Source organism: Aphelocoma coerulescens, chromosome 2 (genome assembly GCF_041296385.1).
Source record: "Aphelocoma coerulescens isolate FSJ_1873_10779 chromosome 2, UR_Acoe_1.0, whole genome shotgun sequence".
NCBI classification, from domain to species: Eukaryota; Metazoa; Chordata; class Aves; order Passeriformes; family Corvidae; genus Aphelocoma; species Aphelocoma coerulescens.
Window position 1 is genome coordinate 51,299,125 of NC_091015.1, and position 22,847 is coordinate 51,321,971.

The 22,847-nt window shown below is 37.9% G+C and overlaps 2 protein-coding genes across 4 annotated transcripts in view; one reads left to right on the forward strand and one right to left on the reverse strand.

Annotated features, from left to right (window-relative positions):
- Positions 1 to 7,749, reverse strand: part of TOPAZ1 (testis and ovary specific TOPAZ 1) — a 339,264-nt gene extending 331,515 nt beyond the window's left edge. The window contains exon 1 of the mRNA XM_069007402.1: positions 7,746 to 7,749. The gene's annotated coding sequence lies outside the window, so the exon portion shown is untranslated. The remainder of the gene's footprint in view (positions 1 to 7,745) is intronic.
- ANO10 (anoctamin 10) overlaps positions 1 to 22,847 on the forward strand; it is a 124,259-nt gene that overhangs the window by 62,346 nt on the left and 39,066 nt on the right. For all 3 annotated transcript variants that reach the window (XM_069007404.1, XM_069007405.1, XM_069007403.1), the window contains exon 12: positions 19,527 to 19,643. In XM_069007404.1, coding sequence (XP_068863505.1) covers positions 19,527 to 19,643 — 117 coding nt within the window. The remainder of the gene's footprint in view (positions 1 to 19,526; positions 19,644 to 22,847) is intronic.

A 22,847-nucleotide genomic window follows, 5' to 3' on the forward strand; every position in this document is an offset into this window, starting at 1 on the left:
TGTCACTTAAAAGCACATTTGACTGCACTAATCTGCACTGGGAATTCATAGAGTAGGGAGAAGAGTTGGAAGTGTGTGGGTATACTACAAGTTACCTATTTTGAGTTGGAAATCCTGGACTACATCTGACAAAAAAATTATCTCTGAACGGCTACTTAATTTCAGAATGCTGCTTTTACCGCAGTTTCCTTTGTTTCTTCATTGTTTTTAATTAGAATTAATTCTTGTTATCTGGGTCTTGTTCCTGCAAAGGTGGGCTTTTCTTTGTGTGTTTCTCTGTAATCTGAGTGAGTTTTCTTTAGCCATGTAAATGAGGGGCTGCTGGACTAGTAAAACCAGGGTTAAATGTTTTCTGATGGGAGGTACACTGGTGATGAAAGTTCACTTTTCAGCAAGAAAATAAACTGTTGGGAGCGTAGTCAACAACAGCTGAACACTAACCAGCAGTGTGCCTAGGTGGCTGAGAAGGCCAGTGTCATCCTGGCCTGTATCAGCAATGATGTGGCCAGCAGGACCAGGGCAGGGATTGTCCCCCTGTGCTCACCACTGGTGAGGGCACGCCTCAAATCCTGTGTTCAGTTTTGGGCCCCTCGCTGCAGGGAAGATACTGAGGTGCTGGACCGAGTCTAGAGAGAGCAACAAAGCTGGTGAAGGGTCTGGAGCACAAGTCAAGGAGTGAGGATGGTGTGAAGAGTTGGCTGTGGAGCTGGGTTTGTTTAGCCTGGAGAAAAGGAGGCTCAGAAGCTCTACAGCTGCCTGAAAGGAGGTTGTAGCAAGGTGGGAGTCAGTATCTTCTCCCAAGTAACAAGCAGTAGAACAAGAGGAAGTGGCCTCAAGTTGCTCCAGGGAAGGTTTAGATTGGATATGAGGAAAAATTCTTCACTGAAAGGGTTATTAAGTACTGGAACAGGCTGCCCAGGGAAGAGGTTGAATCACCATCCCTGGAGGTATTTAAAAGACCTGTAGATGTGGCACGTAAAGACACAATTTAGTGGTGAACTTTGCATTGCTGGGTTAACAGTTGGACTTGATGATCTTAGAGGTCTTCTCCAACTTAAATAATTCTGTGTTTATTTCCTCAGTGCTAGAGAAGCCTGCAGAGCTGGATGATGATGAGAGAAACCCAGAAAGCTGAAGTGATCTTTATGTTTTGGGAAAGGAAATTAATTCAGTAATTTTATTGTATATGAAATGTCTTATAATTTCATTCCAGAAGCTTGAAAACAATGCATCTTTAATGGTTTTCTTGTGATGTGCATGTATGAATGTTTGGGATGTCCCAGATGATGAGTTAGTGAAGATGTAGCTTTGTGTGTTTGTTTTTTTTCCAGCAGAAGTCAGAAATTAAGAAAAATATTTATCTCCCGAAAATCCAGTGTAAGCATAATGCAGTAATTTTTAAATAGTTGACTGAACACATCAAAGCATATATATGACATTTTCTAAAATATTCTCCAGTATTGTAGTTTCAGCATTCTTTACCTACGCAAAAATAGTTCACAAAATTTTCTCTAATATTCTGTATTTCATATACAGGTTAAAGGTTTTATGAAGTCCTTCTTTTTCTTACTAAAATACTGAAGTTATTACCATTAACACTGTATGGAAGCCCTGGAGAGATCAGTGTTGTAAAATGTGAGACTTCTGCCTGTACCCATTCATGTAAATGAACTCATTAAGTACGCAACCTAAGCAAGATGACTATTTTAAGTAGTTAGCTTCAGTAATCACAGCAGACTAGGAACTGTACTTCATATTTCATAGCTTACTGTTTTTAATGTTTCAAAGTGACTTTTCTGCAGAAACACAGGATCATAAAAAGGTTTTGGAGTATTTCTTCTACTCAAGCACTGTTGTGTTTATTTCCCTCTGAGTTCAACTGGTGAGTTTTTTATGGCATTTATTCTTAAATTTATACAAATTGGAAAGTCTCCCCTAACCTTTAACAACGTGAAAGCTAGTATCCGTCTGAAGCCAGTTGCCTAGACTACTGTCTAGGCAAGTGGAATGTATAGACACCTGCAGAGAGTCATTCCTGCCTTCATTTGGAATATGCCATCTGGGGATGTGGATCCTGCTAGCTTTGGCTATGCTTGATTTATTAGATAATTAAACTTAGATGAAAGAAAATCTCATACATGATTTTAATTTATTTTGCTCAACAAAAAAGTCTTGATCCAATTTTGAGTGTCTAGTCTTTAATCTCAGGGTAATTATTATTAGTGCTTGTCTGTTTCAGTGACTCAAATACTTGGACAAACCATAAATACTGTATAGTAAAACAAAACTTATAAAATACAGGTATCTGATTTCAAGCATGTAGGTACAAAAGCAGCATTGACCTGGTTTTCAGAACTAGAGCACTGATGGTTGTGCCAACAAAAATAGAGCATGCTGACACTTTCTCAGAAACTGGTTTTCAGCATATGATCTCCAAACTCGTGCTCTGTGAGGTATGTGGTGATAGGGGATTGCTTTTCATTTTTCATTTCCAGAGCTATTGTCTGATTTAATAATATTTGTCACTCTAATCTATGGAGGAAGACATGTTCGTTCCACTTTTAGTCTTGCTCTGCCTCTATGCTATGAGGCATACAGGGCTTTTTGTCTTGTGAGCTTCATAGCTAAATGAATTTTGCAGGAAAAATGAAAGATTGCTATTAGTGTTGAAGTTTTAAGAAGGAGCCATCCAGATGAGCTTGTGCTTTGCCATTCAGCACTAATCTTTCCATTTAAATCATAAATATATGCCTTCTTGCTTGTTTTGTCTTTGATCAAAACTGTGGTGTTTGGAGCAGGAGCTCATTCTGAGTCAACAGTGTACGTGCAGTGTGTGGGACTGAGGAATGTGCAGGTATCTAGCTGGGCCAAATTAAAATGACCTTGTCCAGAACCCAATTAGGAATTTTATGTCAGTCACGCTGCCTTTATGCTCCCACCCATCTTCATGCGGCACATGGCCCACCCCTGCACACTGTGTGTGCTTAGGGAGAAGGCTGCTGCTCCCAGCTGGCTTTCCTCTGCAGTGAGGAAATGCTTTGCTGGTGGACTACAAACAGCAAAGGCTATTTGCACTATTTAAGCTTAAGTAGAGAAGTGAGCAAGGGCCCACAAGTCTACTCCCTCGTGATTGGAAGCTGTGTTGGTTATCATTCAGGATAAAAACAAAGCTAGGATTCTTGAAAATGCTTTTAGTCAATTTAAAAACCTTGTTTTCGTGATGGAGTGTTGTTCAGTTGTAAGCACTTTCAGATACAAGGGTTTACTTTGCAGGTAAATATATAAAAGCAAAATTCATAAAGTAACTTTGTGTAAAGTAGATCTATTATTCAGAAAATTGTAACAGGAGTTCATACACGTTATTGAAGAATAGATTGTCCACTGGGAAGCATCTAAGTGCATACAAGGAAGAAATATGATGCACTATAGAGGGAGTGCAAGTCTGTGCTGTAATCTCCCCCAGACCTATTATTGACTGAGAGTTACAGCATGTGCATTTTAGATAGCAGACCTGTTTGGCATTTCTAACCCGTTACTTGTGAGCTATTGAACATACGTCTCTTAGCAAGGGAGAAGAAAGAACATTAAAACAAGCCTAAAGCTTTGATCAGCATTGTGATTTTTAATCTTTTGTATTCAGTTGGAAGTTTTTATTGCCAAAATTGGATTTTGCAACTCCTTACTGCCTTATGGAAGAATGCAAGTGATCCCTGATCTTAACACCAGTTTTCTCCCAGTGACACACTCTAACCAGACTTGATTTCAGAAACTGCGTATAAATGTTGTACGTCAAGAAAACATGTATTGTATTTGAAACAAATAATGGCTGTCTTTATTGCTTCTTTGCATTTGAGACAAGTATACATTCTGAGAAACAGCTCTATGTGTAATGTTACAAGCGGTATTATATATTCAGAAAACGGTATGGTTTTAAATGAACCTTTTTAAAAAATGCTATTGCTGTTCAAATACCTAGAAAGAGGACACAGGTAACACTTGAAAGCAAAATGTGAGCCATCACCCTAGGTTTTCTATTTATAGAAGTTCCTTAATGGTTGAATCTCTATCATTCTTGCTGTAAACCTGGATGCTAAACTGTTTGGAATGGGCCGGGATTGCTGTATTGGATGTAAATGATGGGTCTTGTGCATGAGTCTTTTGGATTACACAGGGGTGGTGTATTAATTGTGTGAATGGCCATATCCTCACTGTTGATACCAGATACAGAACTGAGGACTCCTGAGGCATAACACCTCAGGAGCTTTGGGCCACAAGAAGAGTTGTTAGAGTGAATTTCTAAAGGGGGTATATTGAGAACTGGCACTTAGAATTACAGATTGATCAGAGAAGCCCAGAAATTCATCCTATTAAACACATCCTGCTGCTGACAGGGCAAAAAAGACTACTTTTACTGTGCAGCAGCAAGTTCACTTGGAGATAGCAAGTCTGACAACATTCTAAAAGTATGAAGGAGAATTTAAATTAAAATAAAGGTCAGCTGTATATATTTAAGCTTTAAAAATAATAGTCAAAGGACAAAAAGATTGAATTGGCCATGTGAAGATAAGATTGCTGGCATGGTGGGAAATAAAAGAAGGGAGAGATGAACTTTTAACCCAACCAAAACAAATTAAATCTATGTCCCTCAAAAGCAAAGCATTGTCAGAAAAATTACCCTTACTAACAACCAAGCATGTCCTTAATGAGATCAAGGACTTAACCTCTGACAGAACAGGGTAGCAAAGCACCTCTCTGATCAATACTGTATCTTCTCGTCTCTCCTTCAGTGTTATAGGAAAATTAAGTAAACCTGTGCACAATGGCATTCTTTCCTTTAGAAATGATATTTTAGTATTTCAAAGCTTGTTTTATACTCGCTTCAGGCAACACAATTTGTCAAAGAAACTCTTGCCATTTACCTAGTTTGAAAGTCTTAAGTATTAATCTTGGAAGAGTAATGATTCTGAAGAATGGCTTATATCTTCAGAAGCATCCTGGACATCAATGATCCCCAAGTGTTTTTGCTTTGAACTGTATTACCTAGTGCTTTTTGTGTGTGGGAGAGAAGTTAAGCAAAAATTAGTAAATGCAACGTGGAAAGTTGCAAAATTATTTAAAACAAAAGAATCCCTTCCCCACAAAACAACAAAACTCAAATTTCTAAAGGTCTGGGACAGGATAAAATGGTGATATATGTGTGCCATGTGTTCAGTGATACAGTGTTTTAAACATAATAGCTGATTTTAAAAGATCAGGTATTCAGTAAAAAAAAAAAAGTAATTGCCTTCATGGTCATGGAGAACAAAAAGCAGAAGCAGTACAGTGTTTGGAACTTCTCTAGTTTGCATCTGACATCCCTGTAAATTCTGAAAACAATCTAGATACTTTTCAGATTTGAGGGTAATATGCTTGTTCCCATTGAAACTGAGCAAGGTGTATGTCTGCTGACTAGTAAAGATACTGTTTCTGTCTTGAGAGAGCTTGGTATCTGTGATGCTAAAATGCTTCATCATAAAAATGGATTTTAAATTGCTATATACAGTGAAGTCATTTTATCTAACGCAGAACCATTCAGTATTATCCAAGAACAGTAATGTTCCTCTGGTTTGAAGGGAAAATATACTCAATTTTATTCTTAAAATGCTTTTTGTCATGCTGGAAGGTCTTACTTTTGAATATTGTCTGACTGAGAAATTTTCTTCCTGTGTTTGAGACATACTTATATTTCTTCTCTGAGTAAAAATGCCGGATGAGATGTTTGGAAAAAAATGTAAATAGCAAAACTGATTTATGAGCCTGTTTGTTATCTGACATGACTTTAACCTTTTGCTTTGTGTAGCAATTTACTAAGTTAGAAGGTAATTCCTTAATTGTTATGTCACAAAACCCCCATATAACATCAAGTACTGCCAGATCTCTCAAGAATTCCAGGACAAGTTCTCCCATTGTATTTTTTTAACCATTTTAAGAGTATGGAGAAGACTTCTTTTGTACATAAGGATGTGTGTGTTTAGATTAACAAGCAACACTTGGTCAAGGATATAAAAAAGTAAAAAAAATAAAATCTAGGCCAGGAGGTCTTAGAGATTTTTCCTTTCAAGTAACAGCTCTTTAAAGAGCTTCTAAGGAGAAAAAGGCAGGGACTCAGCAAAGTGAAAGTTTTGTTCATGTTTTGCCTGTTCACAGTGCTGTTGTTTTGTTTGTAGTTCAGATTCATGTGACTGTTGAGGGAGTCTGTTTGGATGAAGGATTTGAAATGTTGTGATCTTCAGTGATTTCACTTTTCTAAACATGTCTCTTTTGAAGACATTAATTGCATTAATTGACCAGGAGTGCCTATTTTCAGAGGTGAGCACCTGTCTCTGCACCCAGGGAGTCATCTTGTCCCTTTTGGAGACAGCAGGCTGTGGAGATGGTAAACCGGCTTACGTTGCTGTTTGGGGGCAGTGAAGCTGGCAGAGTGCTGGTGCATCACAGTCCATTCCAAGGCATGGTCTGTTTGTAGCAACAGTCTTGCCCTTATGCACCAGGTTTTCTCAGTCCTGTACATTCATATCCTTTTGTCTTTCTCTGTATACTTCTCTCATTTGTCCTGAAGAACTCTCCTTACCCACACTTAAAACGAAAAAGGAGCAGCAATTTGCTTCATCTACAAGCAGAAGGAAAGGCACCGTAGAACAATTTCATTTCCAGCATTTTCTTAACTCAGAGAAGAATGAGAATTCCTTTTCAGTCTGGTCATAAGGCAAATCAGTAAGTACAAATGGTCCCCAGATTCAGGAAATAAATATCTGCTTTTTATCAGTCTCTGTGTGCAGACCCAGGACTGGTTCAAAACTCAAAGTCTGTGGGATACATACTTCTGTAAAACCATCCTCCTGGTTCACAGCAAGCCCAAGTCACTGCTGCTAGAAGTTATTTCTGTAGTGAGGTAATGCCTCTTCACAGGTTTCTCTCATTCCCAAAATGAGTTTTGAAGCTGGGATACTGTCATTTTTAGTATTATGTTACTCCTTTTAATTATTAGTAGCAGGCCTTCTAAAGTCACAGGCAGAGATGATTTCTTCCTTCAGTCCCTAGACTGTTCAGAATCACAAGACAGCACTGGTCAGCTCTGTTGAGATCCATATGTGGAAAGTCTCAGTTTTCCACCTGTCTCTGCTTGCATGCATGTTATAGGTACACAAAGACCTGCTCAGATTTAGTTACTAAGGTCCAGGGTCTTGTCTGACATCTCAGGATTATCAGTTTGAGATTCTTGAGGTATATTTTAGAGCCATGTTCAAAATTGCTACTTAATTCATTTTAATTTGAAAGTGCCCCTCTCAGCTGAGATAGTTTCTGCCACTGAATGAATCAGCTGCAGGTTTTTATGGCTGATTATTCCTATGTGATAATGTTTCATAGCAACAAAGTGATGCTGAGCCCTTGCTGCAAGTTGGTCTTGCTCCAAATGGTCTTAAAATTCTAATTGAATCTGTAAATAGAGCTCTTTTTTTTTGCTTTTAGCCTTGCTATTTGTAGGGAGATGAGAAGTTGTACTCACTACATGTTGTCAAAGCTGTTACACCACTGAGATTAAACTGTTGGTTTTCTGTTCTGACTGTAGTTCCAAAGGCCAAACTACCAAGTCTCAGAAAAAAGGTCTTAAATGAGTAAGTAAATAAAGGTATTTGTTCATGTTTGTTGGTATTGTTGATATTTGCTGATATTCCTTTCTCCTTACACATCAGAATTCAATTGACAACCTCTTCCATTTCAAATGTGAATTTTTTTGAGGTGTCACAGATGCCCACTGAATTTGTGAAGCTGTAAGCATTGGGTTACACTGATACTTTTGGAGAACAGTACTGCACTGATGGAACTATGCACATCCCAGTGTATAGGAATTACTGCTTTGTAGTCTTCACGTTGGGATTCATATTCTGACTCACTTTCTCAGCTGACAGAAGGACTTGATAGAATCACTGAGTGCCACTGTGTAGAGCATGGCTTGTTCTTCCTCTCTGGTGAAGAACAGAACTTTCCAAGGGCTTTGCATTCCTTAAAGACATAAGCAGTTTTGGAAGTATTCCTTAGGCTGCTTTTACATGACTGCATAAAATTGGGAGGTGTGTTATTGCTGCAAAGCTCAATTACTTGCATATGACACAAAGAGTTCAGCATTACCTGCAGTATTTTGTCTCAAAAGTGAATTTTGCTCACAGTTAAAGATTCTCTTTTTGTCAGCTTGGACAGGCCAATTATGTTCCCAAGAAGTTGAAGCAGGTCAGCAGCTAAGGCTAAACTCTGGGCTGTGCTCTGATGCAGGGATCTGCTGTGGCTATAAAAGCTGATGTGAGAATTCCATGGTTTGCTTCCAGCAGCTTTGATGAAGAACTCTTTTTATAGCTAGGGCAGGTAATGGTGTTCCAAAACAGAGAAAATGGTGTGTAATTTTGTGAATACCCATCCAGAGAAAAGACAGATAAAGAGGGCTTGAGGAGGATGTATAGGTCTTTATTTTTTTTTTAAGATACAGTTTTAATGAAAGCTTTTTAGGTGTTGGCAGCATATCCAAACACCTGCTGCAATGTTTAATTAAAATACTCCAGCTGAATAGAAAGCTTTCCTTCTGACCTTTATTGAAAAGCAAAGGATTATTTGACTTTGATAGTTCTGACAAAAAAACCCCTTAGTTTTTACAGGAAAAAATGCAGGTGATGAGTTCCCAATATGAAAAATAGTCAGTTGTGATTTTTTCCTACACAATTGTTTCAGATTAGCTAGTTTTATTGGACCCTTTTCAATTAATTCGTTTTGATTAAAGTTGCACAGGAATAGAGACGACAATTAATCTGCAGCTTAGAGTGTGACATATTGCAATACCGTTTGTTTTTTCTCTGATGAGTCATGGCTGTGACATTTTGTTTATTATTTAACATTCCATGATTCACCTTTTGGTCCAGATTAAAAAATGTGCCATGTCCTATAGAATTTACTTACAACTTCAAGAGAAGTAGAGCAAAGCAAACCACTTAGAACAGGGTGAATGCAATACAGTAGGAAGAAAGCTGTGCATTGCACTAAAATCTTGACTCATTCAAAGAAGGTGCATTGGCAGTGTGGTGAAACACTGTGTTTTGTTTAAATCATGTTTATTCAGTTATGGTTTTTTATTTATCTTGGTGTTGTGAGGCAAAGAGATTTTTCAGTAGGATGAATGTTCTTGTGAATCAGCTTTGAAAACATCATAAGACTGCTGCATGTAAAGCCAGGGAGTTATGAGAGAAGTAAGCGAATAGCTGGAAATACAATGCCACACATCTGGTTGGAGAACTTGTTATTCACAGTTAAGGTCAAAAGCTAAAGTGTGTGTCATCTTGAAGAATGACTGACCGAGACTTCAGTCTGAGAACTAAACACCAGTTACCTTTTTCGTTTCTTGCTGTCAAGGCGACAGACAAGAACATCAATTTCAATGTTTAAAATAGTTTAAATTCTAATGTAGATGCAACATACCTCTTCCATCACCCATTCATAAACTGGAAAAAAAAAGTCAGATAAGTCTAATAGTCTTTCAGTCTCCAGAACCCCACCCCACATTTTCAGGAAAATCATCTGTATGGCTTGTTGAAGTATAGTGGATTTGCTTTCATATGTGTATGTTTTGGTATCTTTGCTGAATCTGTCCACAACTCGGAAGTTTTATATCTGTTCACTTTGGCTTGGACTAGGACAAATGAGGTTTGGTTGAGGCAGGAGCAAAAAGTTCTGAAAATCTGTGAGGCCCGCAGCAGGTGACAATTTCTGTTTATCACTGATCTAACAGTAGTTTTAAAACCCTGGCAGGAACATTGCTTCATATCTCATTACTAATCATCAGGTTGCTAGTCAGGTAACCAAGGAGGAGTTTCTGAGCCCTGGCAAACTGAATTCCTTACAATGCATAGGTACATGTGCCATAATTTTCTTGTATCTTTTTTTCTCAGAGAAAAATGTATGACTTAAATGTGGAAAGAAGTATGAGTTTTGCAGATTAATAGAAAATGGCAATTTTTTCCCCCTTCCTTGATGTGGAACATTAGGGCATTTTGACAATAAACTATACCTGTCAGTATGGAAGCCGATATGTAACATTAGCAATCAGCTAAGAGCCACTTCATATGGCTTGTATTAATCATACTGTCAATTTTAATTCCATGGGCATCCTTCTTTCCACTTTTCACTTGGAATTTATTTCACAGCATGATCAAAGCTCTACTGTTCATTACATTCAGCATTAGCTAATTTGGCTTTTGGCAACTCTCATCCCAGTTCCTATTAAATGCTGGCCATGAACTGAGATAAGCGTTGTGCCAAAACATTTCAGGATTATCAAATGGTAACATAGAGATAGGTGCATTATCATGCTAGTTTGAAGACTGTTGGGTTACCACAAAATTAACCATTAGCAGATACTTACAACCTCCAAAACAAATTTACACCTACAGTGATTTTTTTCATGTCTTCGGAATTGACTACAGGATTAAACAAATGTGAGAAAAATCATGTTTCTGTAACATTTCTGAAACGCTTGTTTGTGTATGCTGTAGTTTTATAGAGACTTTTATACAGACAGTTTTGCAGGTGTGCTGTATCATAAAATATTTTGGGTTACAGAATATGCTGTGTTTATACAGCAAGATTATTAGGGCAACTGTTTTTTCCCAAGCTGCAGTCAGTTAGGAGCCTGTGTACAAGACTGATACCAAAAGATCTTTTATTTAGAATTTTTTCTTTCAGCAGGTGTTTCTAGAACCTTCCAGAATCCTTAATTTGTAGTGATAGTTATAAAAATGACAGTTTCCCTGGAGAGAGGGGAAAATGCTTCTTGGGTATGTAAGTAAAACACCCTCTCTACTACCACTTGGCCCTCTTTTGTTCATACTTCAGTCTTGAAGAAGTAATCTGAAGGTAGACTTAAAATTCCAGTGTAAAAGATCTATGAAAAGCCTTGAACAGATATGTAAATGGTGAGAAGTAATGAACCTAGTGGCTTTTTCCCAGTATCAGATAAGTTGGTGACAAAATTTCTGTAGGTTTTGGGCTGCCTCACATCTTAATTTTTATTGTTGGAGAAAGTTACAGAGAACAGCTGGGGTTCTAAATCTTTTCAAAAAGTCTGATAAAACCAGATAATGCTGCAGTTCATTACTGGCTGAATACGATATGTAACAGCTGTGGTTTAAACATTAGTAAAAATAAATTATAAATAATTAGAAAATTTGTTTTTAAAAAAATACTGAATGACTAGAAAGCATAATAGTATCATAAGACAGAAAAATAGTCACAGTTACGTAACTGACCAGATTACTTGTCCTTTTGAGTTTATTCGTGTATATTTTGATAGAATATTTATTTATTTGACTTACATTTAAATTTGTATCTAGTTTAAATACTTCCTAGGGCTTTCCAAGAGCAGGACTAAGTTTCAGAAATAGGATTGGCTTGCTGTACTTGCTTTCCAACCAGTCTTGTAGAGATCTTTTTGAAAACAGGAGAGTACAAAAATATGTAAGGGCAGAAGAGATCAGCTTCCTCACTAGATGATGATGTTTGCAGTATTTTATTTTTTGCTTTGCTTAACTCATTGCTTCTGCAGTTACTTCCTGGAAACATGAGCACTGAATCTGTTTCCTTAGAGATTATCTTAACTTTTTTTTTTTAAATGAAAAAACCTTTCTTGTTGTCTTACTTATTAGTCTCTTGCTTAAGCGTACTCGTGTGGAATTTTTTTTTTCTTCCTTCCATTTTGATAGTATGTGAAGCAATTGTAGCATTCAGAATAAATTCACTTCTTCTGAGAGAAACCAATTCAGTAGTCTTGAGGCATAGGACCAAGACTTACCTGGTGTAGTGGTTTGGTCCAAAATATTCATTACTGTTTACCTTCTGTGAGATAAGAATTAGGAGAAACGCAAAGCAGGCACCAAACTTGAAAGAATATAAAGAAGTTTATTAAGAGACCTAAAAGAAGAAAAAAAAATTCATACCACACCTTTAGAACTCTTCTCCTCCCCCCCGCTTCCTCCCTTCTCCCACTGCCAATGTAAAAAGACAACCCTTAAGATGTTCAGTCTGTTTACCACTTCCGTAATAACCTTGTTCAGTCCATATAGGAAGAGGAGTCTCTCTTGCCCATGCTATGAAAACAGTATCACAACGAGACAGCCGCCCACTTCCAAATAACTTTGTTCAGTCCATTTAGGAAGAGGAGTCTCTCTGCTCGCATGTGAGTCCCTTCCCCCAACTTGCAGCTGTTCCCACAACTGCTTTCGAGGGTCCACTCTTGAAGGTTTTTGGGGTACAATTTTAAGGTTGAGCCATTCAGAAACAAAAGTTCTCTTCACCCATCTCTGGGAGCATTTCATCTCTAAGAACAGAGGCCCTTCTCCTTCCCTGGGAGCAAAGGGTCTTCCTCATCTTCATCTTTAGGACTATCTCTGGGAGCATCTCTAGGAACTGAGGTTATCTCCTTTCCCATTTGGAGCAAAAGTCCTCATTGCTTTCATCTCTCCCTGTTCAAACTTCTCATGAAATTACAGCTGCCTCAGCATCTGCCTATCTCAGCGCAGGTGCTTTTGCTCACAAGTTGAACACTCCACCCCCCATATCTTCATGAAATTACAATGGGATACTCTGATATATCATAGCTTCACAACAGAATTTCAGCTTTAAGCATCTCCTCTTTCTCTTCCTTCAGGTTTTCAGCTCTTTACAGCACTAAAAGGGTTAATCTCCCCTCGGCCTTGCAGCTGGAATGTGGCTTATCGCTGTTGGTCACATGATCTGTGCCGGACAGCGATGCAGCTTCAGCTCAATCTTGGCTGCAGTGGAGGGGGAGGGGGGGTTCCGACCCGCTCCAGCTGCCCACAGCCCTGCGGGGGGGGGTTCCATGGCTGGAACAGGTCCATCGACTCCAGGATGGCCGTGGCCCGGCCTGGCCTGGCCCGAGCAGGACCTGGGCCAGGCCCGCTGGCCCCCGCACGGGGCCCACAGCCACCTGTCCCAGCACCAGAAACGAGACAGAGAGGCTCTGCCTTGGGGTTTTCTATTCTTAAGTGTGGATCACAGAGGCGGTCACAACCTTAAGTGGCTTAAAGAATTGTCCATATTCAAGCTGGCCAGCTGATAGGTTCGGTTAGGTCACAGAGGAAACTGTAAACACCCCTTTGCAAGAACATCACTTCCAGGACTATGCTTGCTAACCCATGATACCTGGAAAGAGGTGTGTTTCAGTGCTTCTAGAGGCCAGAGCTGCTAAAATGAACCCATATTCTCATGAAGCAGCTTAATACTTGCAGTTGAAATATACCTCAGAATGGTACATTAAAGCCTGGTATCTTTTTCAGCATAGATTTCTACTTGTGATGTTTGACAGTGGATTAGTAATAAAAATACAGACCAGGATTCCTGCACTACTTAAAACAGTTTCTGAATTGTAAATGCAAGGAAACGCTGTGCAAGCTGGCATTCTTCCTTTCAAACTCGTGAATTTAGTACATGTCACATTCAACCACCTCTAGGAAAAAAAAAAGCATTGTGATTCATCCATTAAATTTTAAGATTGAGATTCAGCAAATGACTTGAGCATTATCAGGCTTAAATATTTCCCTGAATCTAAAAATATTCGTAGATATTCTTAAAATGAAACATAAGCTTAAGAACTCCGTTGAGCGGGTCTAGGTTTTGAACATGCTGGTGCGGTCAGTAGAAGGTGGGTGATCTGCTCCTGCCCTTCTGACAGTCAGCGAAACGTTCTGGCAGAAATGAAGCTACCAGGTTTCCTTGGGCAGCCTTTGTGTGTGTGTGCTCAGAATCTAAGAGGAAGAAACGGATGTTCTATTACAGATGATAAATGGACCAGATAATGCTGTCTCTGCTCACGCTCCCTGACACGTTTTGTAATACTCTTCTGCTCACTTGCATCTACCTCAGCCACATTTTAATGGGACAGGCTGAAACTCTCCCTGCTGGATGGGTTCTTTTTAAGTTTGGAGTTTTGAGCCTTTCTATTTAACATAAAGGCCTTCCACCTTCTGTGGAAGTTGAAGATCTGTAAGTAAAGAAATAAATATAGGCTATTTATAAATACATAAAAATGAGATTGTTATGTTGAGGCATTGTATCTGTGCTCTGAAGTAGCAGTGTGAAGGCTGACGGAAGTTTAACTCTGATCTAAGTATGTGCTTTAGGATGCTCCTATTAGAAGACTGTCCCAACTTGGTAAAGCTACAAGCTTCTGAAACATCTCTGGTTTATGTGCTTTGTAGTGTCTTAAAGGAGCACATCAGGTGTAAGTGCATGAACTTTTCACCTGTACTGAGCATATTTCAGTTGAGAACTGAGACAGATTTCACTGTGCTGAAGTGGCAAGAGACATTGGATCTGAGGCAAGAAGACTGCACTTCAGTTGTAGTGTTTCCCTGGAGTTTCAGCAGGGAGGAGGCTGAAATGAGGGAGAAATGGGCTATGCTGCTTTGGGAATAAATAAATAGGGTAGATGGAGCTTACAGATTGTGGCAGGTGTTCAGATTGTGGGTGTGTGCCTGTGGATGTTTGTGGAAAAGAAAATTAATGGGAGAGGTGAAGAAGCCATGAAATAGACCAACATGTAATAACTTTTTTGTCATCCCCTTCCCCCCTCAGGATTTTGGACATGTCTGTGGATAAAATAAAAATTTTGAAAGAAAAATTCCATAATAATATATGGGATATGTGATTTCAAAGGCAGCATTTATTGGATTAGCAGAAGAAAGGCCCTTTTTAAAGTCCCTGAGCTGTGATAATTCTTCTCCCTTAGCAAGACTCTATTGAAGCCACTTCAGTCAACAGGAGGGAAGGAAGGTTTGGTCATGCTTTCTTCTTAGGTATATTGCAGAAATACTTGCTCATAAATTTATTGCTGTCTATTAAAGACAGTTTAATTTATTTCAGCTTCCTGAGCTTTATGAAAATTTTTCTTTGCCTGTATTGCTCCCTTGACAGAATTATTTTTCACTTTACTCCTGCCTTTTTTTCTCCTCTTAGAAAGATGCAAGACCCACAAAGCTAAAAACTGTTGCCACAAACAGACAATTTGGTTTTGTGGGGTTTTTTTGTTTGGTTTTTTTTTTTTTGTCTGTTCTTAGTGTTTGAACTTAGCTTATTTTAATGTCAGAATACTGTGATCTGGAGTCCTAGCAAGGAAGCTAATGATCTCCCTGCCTTCTGCTCTGACAGCAACATGATTCTGTTGTGATGCCTTTCCTTTGGCAAAGGCCAGCAGAGTACAGAGGTTCCAAGTGAGGTGCCAGTCTCGGGTGTTGGCTTTTGTGTAGGGTTCCTCACCTGTGCAGAGTTAGTAACCAAAGACCACCTTGCTTCAGAGTGTGGACTGGTTTTGGGCCGGTCTAGGTCCAGATTTCTGATTTTAATTGAAAGTTTCTATAAATAGTAGATTATAGAATAGGCTTTTGATGCAAAATGTTATTAATGTCTCCCCAGGCTGACGTTTGGCATACACTTCATCAGCTAACCAGCAACACAGCTACTGCTTATGTTATTTTCTTTCTTTTTTTCTTCATTTGAGCAGATTTTGTCAGGAATTGCTGTGGTAAAACCAGTATAGAAATCAAATTAGCTGTTCATAACTCCAGGAATTTAACCCTCATTTGCAGTTTCTGTTTTAGAAGAGGTGAGATTGGGGACCCACTGCTGCAAAACACAGCTGCTGCTTCTGATCTTGTTGGTGGCTTTGCAGAACAGAATAGTTCTGGCTCGCCAAGCACCTGGCACAGGACCACAGGAGTTTGACGGCAGTGCATTTATCAGGGGGAAGAGATTCAGAGCTGTTTCTGTGCTTGCTTGGCACATTGCAAAATAAGAGGGGACTTTGCTGTTGGCATTGAAGAGCTTACAGCTTGTGGGAATGTTACCCCAGGTTTTTGCTCGCAGTGGAATAGTCCTCTTGTGATCATAAAGGGCATATTCTTGGAAAAAACGCTGCTTTTTAATGGTTGCAGTTAGAAATAATGGTTGGGTTTGTAACCTGATTGCAAAAAAAAAAAAAAATCAAACAAAAAAAAACCAAACCAAAAACCAGCTCTATGAAGAAATAATAGTACTGAACAAGTACATTGACACTAGTATAGCAAATTTGGATAAACTTTAGTATTTTGGTTTTATAGCATATTCATACTAGTGTTAATGTAATGAAAGCAAGTCTTGCTGTCTCCCAGTGATTTATACTATACTCCTAAGACATTTCTTTTTTGAAAGCAGATATCTGCTTTTTGTGGATCTGACTTGCAGGAGTTACACTAAACAAGATTAAGAAATCAGTATGGGAATGTGACTGATACAATGAACTCAGCTACTTGACTCCCTACTTTTTCCTTCAATTTCTCTTGAATAACTCCTTCAATTTCCTTTGTCAAGTTACAATTTCAAAATGAAGTATAAACTGTTAATAAAATAGATCCATTTCTTTTCAAGAGGTTTCATGGATCATGTGACCCAGATTCATAATTTCTGCCTTTACAATTACCTTGACAGTTTTATTAATACTGCTCCAAATTTGCAAATAAGAACAGCTGGAAAAGTTATCTGACGGAGGCTGTTTATCTGGTGTCTTTTTTCAGGTTCATGGGAGTTATGAGGTGGGCTTGAAATCAGTTTGCAGCCTGTTAGGTCCAATGTGTTTTCTGAAGTCACAAGACTTGCCCAGAGGGACATCCCACACTCAGTCTGGGCAGTTTGACTGGTAAAGCTTTGCTTTCATGGGAGGGAAAAAGAACTTTAAAAACCATTCATAGGAATAAAGCAAAGGTCTGCCTAACCCTGGTTTTTTTGTTTGTTTTTGTTATTTTAAACTATGGCCCTTAGTGGATGCCTGGGAAAGAGATGACAGTGGGGCAGGCAAAAGTAGTCACTTCCCACGTCTGTATTCCAACTTTTGATCCCTCTCTGGCTTGAGGACTGGCAGAGGTTCTGCTTTCATGTTTAAGACTGTATCCTTGTGTTTGTTGGCTGATTTGTGTTAGCATGAAAACGAATTTCTGACAAGCAGCTAAATAAAACTCTTCACATGGTGAAGTAATTAAAACATGTTGCCCTTCTAAATTTAGTTGAAAAGATACAATGTTTTCCAGGATTAACTTCAGTATTTTTGTTGGGTTTAGTTCTGGTTTCCCTAGGTGTCTTTTCTATTCCTTCCTCAGCTGTATCAAAAATGGGAAAAACTTAGTCAGTTTTTATCCTCCATAATGTTATTTACATATCCTTGAAATTATTTGTTCTATTTTCTTAAAAGCCATTTGAATTTGGAGCTACTTTGAAGTCTCTGTGTAAAGTTACTCGCTTGGTTTATGTTTTCAAAAGTCCTCAAGAGGCAGTGCTTGAATAATTACATTTGCAAAATTTGATTTTCACTCCTTAATATAATTTAAAAAATACAATTTTTTTTGTTGAGCAATGTGAGATGAACCCCAGCCAAAAGGACTTTGGGCATCTTGAAGTGACACTGTGTGGTGCTGGGTCTTTTTTTAACTGTCCATTGTAACTTTTCAAATAAATATCCCTTTCCAAATTCCTCAAATATTGCTAGTTCTGCCTTAGCCCAATCCTGTTATTTTGTTTTGAGTTATTCCCAATTTGATCTCTTTATTTTCACATTGCCATACCAAAATTTTATCTGTAGATTAGTTATTCCCCTTCAGTCTGTGAGTACTTATGACTCTATTCTGTATAGGAGTATTGTTTGTCTTGTTCAATTATTGTCTTAAACATTTTACTTTCTTTCATTTAAGACATTCCTCCAAAGCTGACTTTGATACATGTTTTATTGCTGTGTACTTCTAGCATAAACCAACATTGTTTGCTGTCATTTTTTGGAAGAAAAATTTCTCAGTAGCAGACGGTATTAAGTAGAGGGGGAAAAGAAAATCTAAATGAGTGAGAGAATATTTTACTGTTGACATAATTTTTTTTAATAATGTCATATTAACCATTGCATTGCACAGCAGACATGCCAATTGATTCATTAACCTCTTTGAGTTTTCATTGTATCAATTTTCAGCCTCCCTTCCGCCTCTTTACAGAAAGTATTATTCCTTGTATAGTTTGTTTCCTAGACCTACTATGTTTCTGCAATACATTTTAAGAAATATTTTAATGTATGGCTCTTTGTCATTGTTCTCTTGTTATCATAATCTGACTTTTTACTTTAACTCTTACATATTGCCTTGTTTAGAGTTTCACTACAGCTCCTGTGAAGTCGATAGTGTTTTCATTAGCTTCTTGCTTGTGTAATACCAGAATGTGAGAGGTTTTTGGTCTGTTATGTTGTTATTCATGTGCCCAAGTCCATCAAGATCATACAGTTCAGCAAAATGGTATTTCAGGGAGGAGCACTGCTCTGCTCCCTATTATATTAAAAAAAACGGGGAATTTGTGAAGTAGCTTGGATGTACTATCTAATTTAAGCACCTCCATGAGTATCATCATGCCAGTGTAAGCACATGCTTGAAGTTAAGCACATATATTTGAGTGTTGCCTTATCTTGGTCAGGGTTTTCTCAGCTAGGAGCAAGTTCCTGCTTACAAACATGCAGCATACTGTCAACTCAGGCCTTGACAGAAGAAGATTTATTATTTAGATTGTAGTTGACATAAATGAAGAAACAAAACCACTGATTTGACAGTTTGGCATTTGTTTTTTGTGAGATAGTGCATATTTGAGTGAAATATAAAGACTACTCAGTGACTGGGTTCAACAGAACTTCGTGGCTGTTTTCTCTTAAATAAGATTATAAAGTTTCGCAATAAATTATGACTAATTTGACATCTTATATATGGAATGTTTCTCCATTTCCTGAAAAGTTCCTGTTCATGAGTGTGCCACTTCTTTAAGGGTTATATTTTACTTAGTTTTGTTATTTTCTGATGCTCTCAGGAATGCTTTTATGTTTTAGTAACTTCTCTAATGCAGAAATTCTGTGTTTGTTCATGCCTTTTACAATATCTTGTTTCATTTGTATCATGACATACATATATGTCTGTATGCACATATGTATGTTGTTATAATTCCATCTGATATGTATTTGTATGTACATTTATATATATATATGTGTACACATAAAAAATTCACTCTGAAACTGTATGTACTGGGTGCCATAATTCAATTCCTATACACCAATAATACGTTTTAAAAGCTGTAATTTTATCTGGAATCACAAATACAAAATTCATTTAGAATGTTATAGTATACAGTGAAAATAGGATTATTATGAAAATAAGCAGACTATGATTAGACTATGACTAGTTTAGATTCAAATTATGAATGACTTGCAAACAGAAAAAATACAGAGTAGCTGAGGCGTAATGTGGTTATAGTAAGCTGTGTTGTACATGTCACAAGAAATCATTGTTTATACATCTGTTACTAAAATTTAGAGATATTATGCTGTTTTCTCCATGCTTCAAACTCTATAAAACAACATTTTTCTTTTTCCTTTTTTTTCACAGCACTTGCTACTAGCAATAAAGTTTATCATGGCTTTTGTAATTCCTGATAAACCAAGAGATATCCAGATGAAACTCGCCAAATTGGAATTTGAATCTTTAGAGGCTCTCAAACAACAGGTAAGAGCATTTCAGATGCAGCTTCATTTCCTCTTAATCCACCATTCCTTGAGAAGTGGAGCTGAGAGTTCTGACTTACTCATCTGTACTTTCAACCCACCAATGCATGCAAATCAACACCAGGAAAATGATCTTCCCTTTCAGACAGCTTGAAATTGCTGGTGTTGCTGGTAATGTAGCACCTTATAATGTCTGTTGTCCTTGTGTGTGCAAACATACTTTGTTTATATTGTCACTTTTAAAGGACATCGGTCTCTATGAAACCTCATTTCATCCTCTGGAGGTGTTTGTTACTACAACACTAGAATTGCTTTCATTTCTGAAATACCATCTCAAGTAAACAGTTAACTTGGCTCTAGTATTAATCAGAAATTGTAAACAGGCTGAACATGTTTGAAATAACTGTGTTGAGAAGTATATACATGTGAGGAAATAGTGATGTTGCCTTATTTTACTGTCCATACAGTATTCTCATTTTATTGTGTAATATTCTACAATATACTTAACAAACATTTGAAAACAATGTAGGAAAATAAGGAGCTAGATTGTTTTACTGAAAATTTCTGTTTTAACAAATGATTCCATAGAGTCAGTGGTGGAGATTTCAAGAGATGAAGAATTGCACAGGGTTAGCTTCAGGAGGATACAGAGATTCTACAGAGCTGGTTTTGCAGTGGTGGCATTCTTTAGGAGCCTCTGACTGTACAGTGCTAGATGGGATTTCTAAGCTATTTTACATATCAGAAAACGAGCTAAGAATAAAAATGCAAGCATTGAGCTGCAGAGACTGGTTTCCCTGTTTATTTTCATTTCAGATATTTTCACAGTGCAGAGCATGGTTTTACATGAGCATGTTCTTTGTGTGCTCTGCACGCACATATGTAAACTCCTCTATACTATTTATTATGTGTGTAAAATGGAAGGTTACTTTTTAAAGCATCTACTGTAGCTGCATGTGACAAAATGATCTCTTTATTCTGAACAAACTGAGTCTGTAAACAATGCACTGCCTTTTCTAGTTAAAATCCCACTGTTTTGTGTGATACTAGAACATCACTATTGAGGCCAGTGCTGTCTTTCTTAATCAGCCATGACAAACAAAATCCAAATTACAATCGTATCTAATGCCCGATAGTTTTCGTTCGTTTTTCTCTAGTAGGTCGATGTGAAGTTACCAGGAGCTGGCCAGGAATCTCATGTGATTTTTAGATAATATTAAAAGGAGCAGGACTACATTTCTATTTCAGCTGTTCTTTCTCTGTTTTCATTTTGTAGACAGGCAAAACCAGTCACCCACTGGAATGTTAAGGTCAAGAGAATATAGTCACCTTTGGTCACAGTGTTCCAATTGGAATATATACAGAGTCTCTTTCAATATGAGTGTGCATGTCAGCAGTTAGGTCTTCATCTCCTATCCTAGCATCTGTGCATTCCTACAATAATATATGCCTGATTCCCAGTTTTTCAGGGTTGCTTCATTAATTCAGTAGCGAAAAGTTAGTCTGAATTTCAGCAAGAACCAGAAGCCTGGCCTAGTTCTCACCTATACTTTTAGGCTTCCTAAAGGATCTAGGAAGAGTATTGGCTGAGTTTCAAGTGCCTTGATAAGTAGTTCAAACACAAGTATATGCCATCACCTTTTTAGATTTCCTCTGATTGATACTGTGCTACGTATGCCACAGACATGTAGATATTTGGGCTTTTTTTCTTGTTCCTTAGTCGCTTTTGAGTGAAAAATATCTGCGTTTAAAAGTAGTACATTGGCACTGCAAAAAGATACCGAAGCATTTATTTTAGAAGCACATTTTCTGTTTCTTCCTCTTATTACTGAGTCAGCATGGTAATTTATGCTGTATATCTTACTTTCAAGCAAAAAATGAGAACAACAAAATCCCCCAAAACAACAGGCATAAATATCTGGGGCGAATATGTTGTGGGATCAAATGTTATGGAGAAACTGGTTTGTATAATTTTGTGCAAGTATGCATCACATTCCTTTCTTGATGCTATGCAGACATGCATTCCATTGTGTTTTACCATATAATCTTTTAGAGTACTGCTATCTTGGGATGTAGCTATTAGAAGGGTATTAGCAATGCCACACTGTAAACCTCTGAGATGCCAAAATAGATTATTAGGCTCTGTATACAGTACATGGAGAGAAGGTCTCCTAATATGGCTGCTTTGAACAGTTGTACTGGTTATGCTTGGGATCCTTAACTTTAGGCAGTGGGGTTACCTTTACATTTTCATTAATGCTAAGCTAATTGCTTTTTAACATGATGCAGTGGGACTGTAACTATTCTGTGTTCAAATCCATTTGAAGACTTGAGTGTCTATTTGAAAGGGATTTTAGGGAATAGAGTGTCTGAGCTCTCTAATAGCGATGAATAGTCATCATTAGAGTTTGTTAAAAAACCTCTTCTATATGGTGAAAAATTCCATTAAAAAAAAAGGAATTAATTTTATATTGGAATGTCAGTCTTGTTTTGAAGTTCTCAAACTTTAGGAAAGGTTTTTAGGAACTTCTGAAATGTTTCTTTGAAACATTTCTTTACATAGTTCGTGTTGAGACTATTTAAAGGGAATACACTGTTGAATGGGTTGAATAATCTATTTTGAAAATACTTTGTTATGATACAGTCCTAGTATCACAACAAAGTTTGTTAATGTAGCTCAAGACAAGGTACATTAATCTTTCTGAATCCAAATTGGGGGATGTGTTACAGCTGTAGATTTTGCTTCAAATTTCCCTGTAAAGAATGATAGAGAAGGCTGATGAGACTATTGTTGGAGGGGAGCTGGGGCAGAGAATAAATTAGTGTGAACTTTGTCATAGGGGACTAATGACATTATGCATCAAGATTCTTGGAAGAGGAGCAGGCGTGATTTCTTTGACATTCTCTAAAGTGTTGTCAGGTTCTTTGTTGCCTGGAAGGAAGCCTGGATAATGGACAACTAGAAGTGGGTATTGTTTGCTGCCAGGGTGATGGGCCCTTTTCTAGTGAGCAGCAGGATCCTTCCTGGGGAAGTAGCCACTTGGTAAAGTGAAGTGAGGTGCCTGAGACTCTCCTTGCATCTTTGCAGTACTTGCTGCAAGTGCAGAAGCATGCCATGCTCTTCTGTCTAGTTCCTGTTCTAAGGATGATCAAGTATAGATGTGCTTGCAGGCAGCATGGGAACAGTCAGTTAATTCTCCAGTGG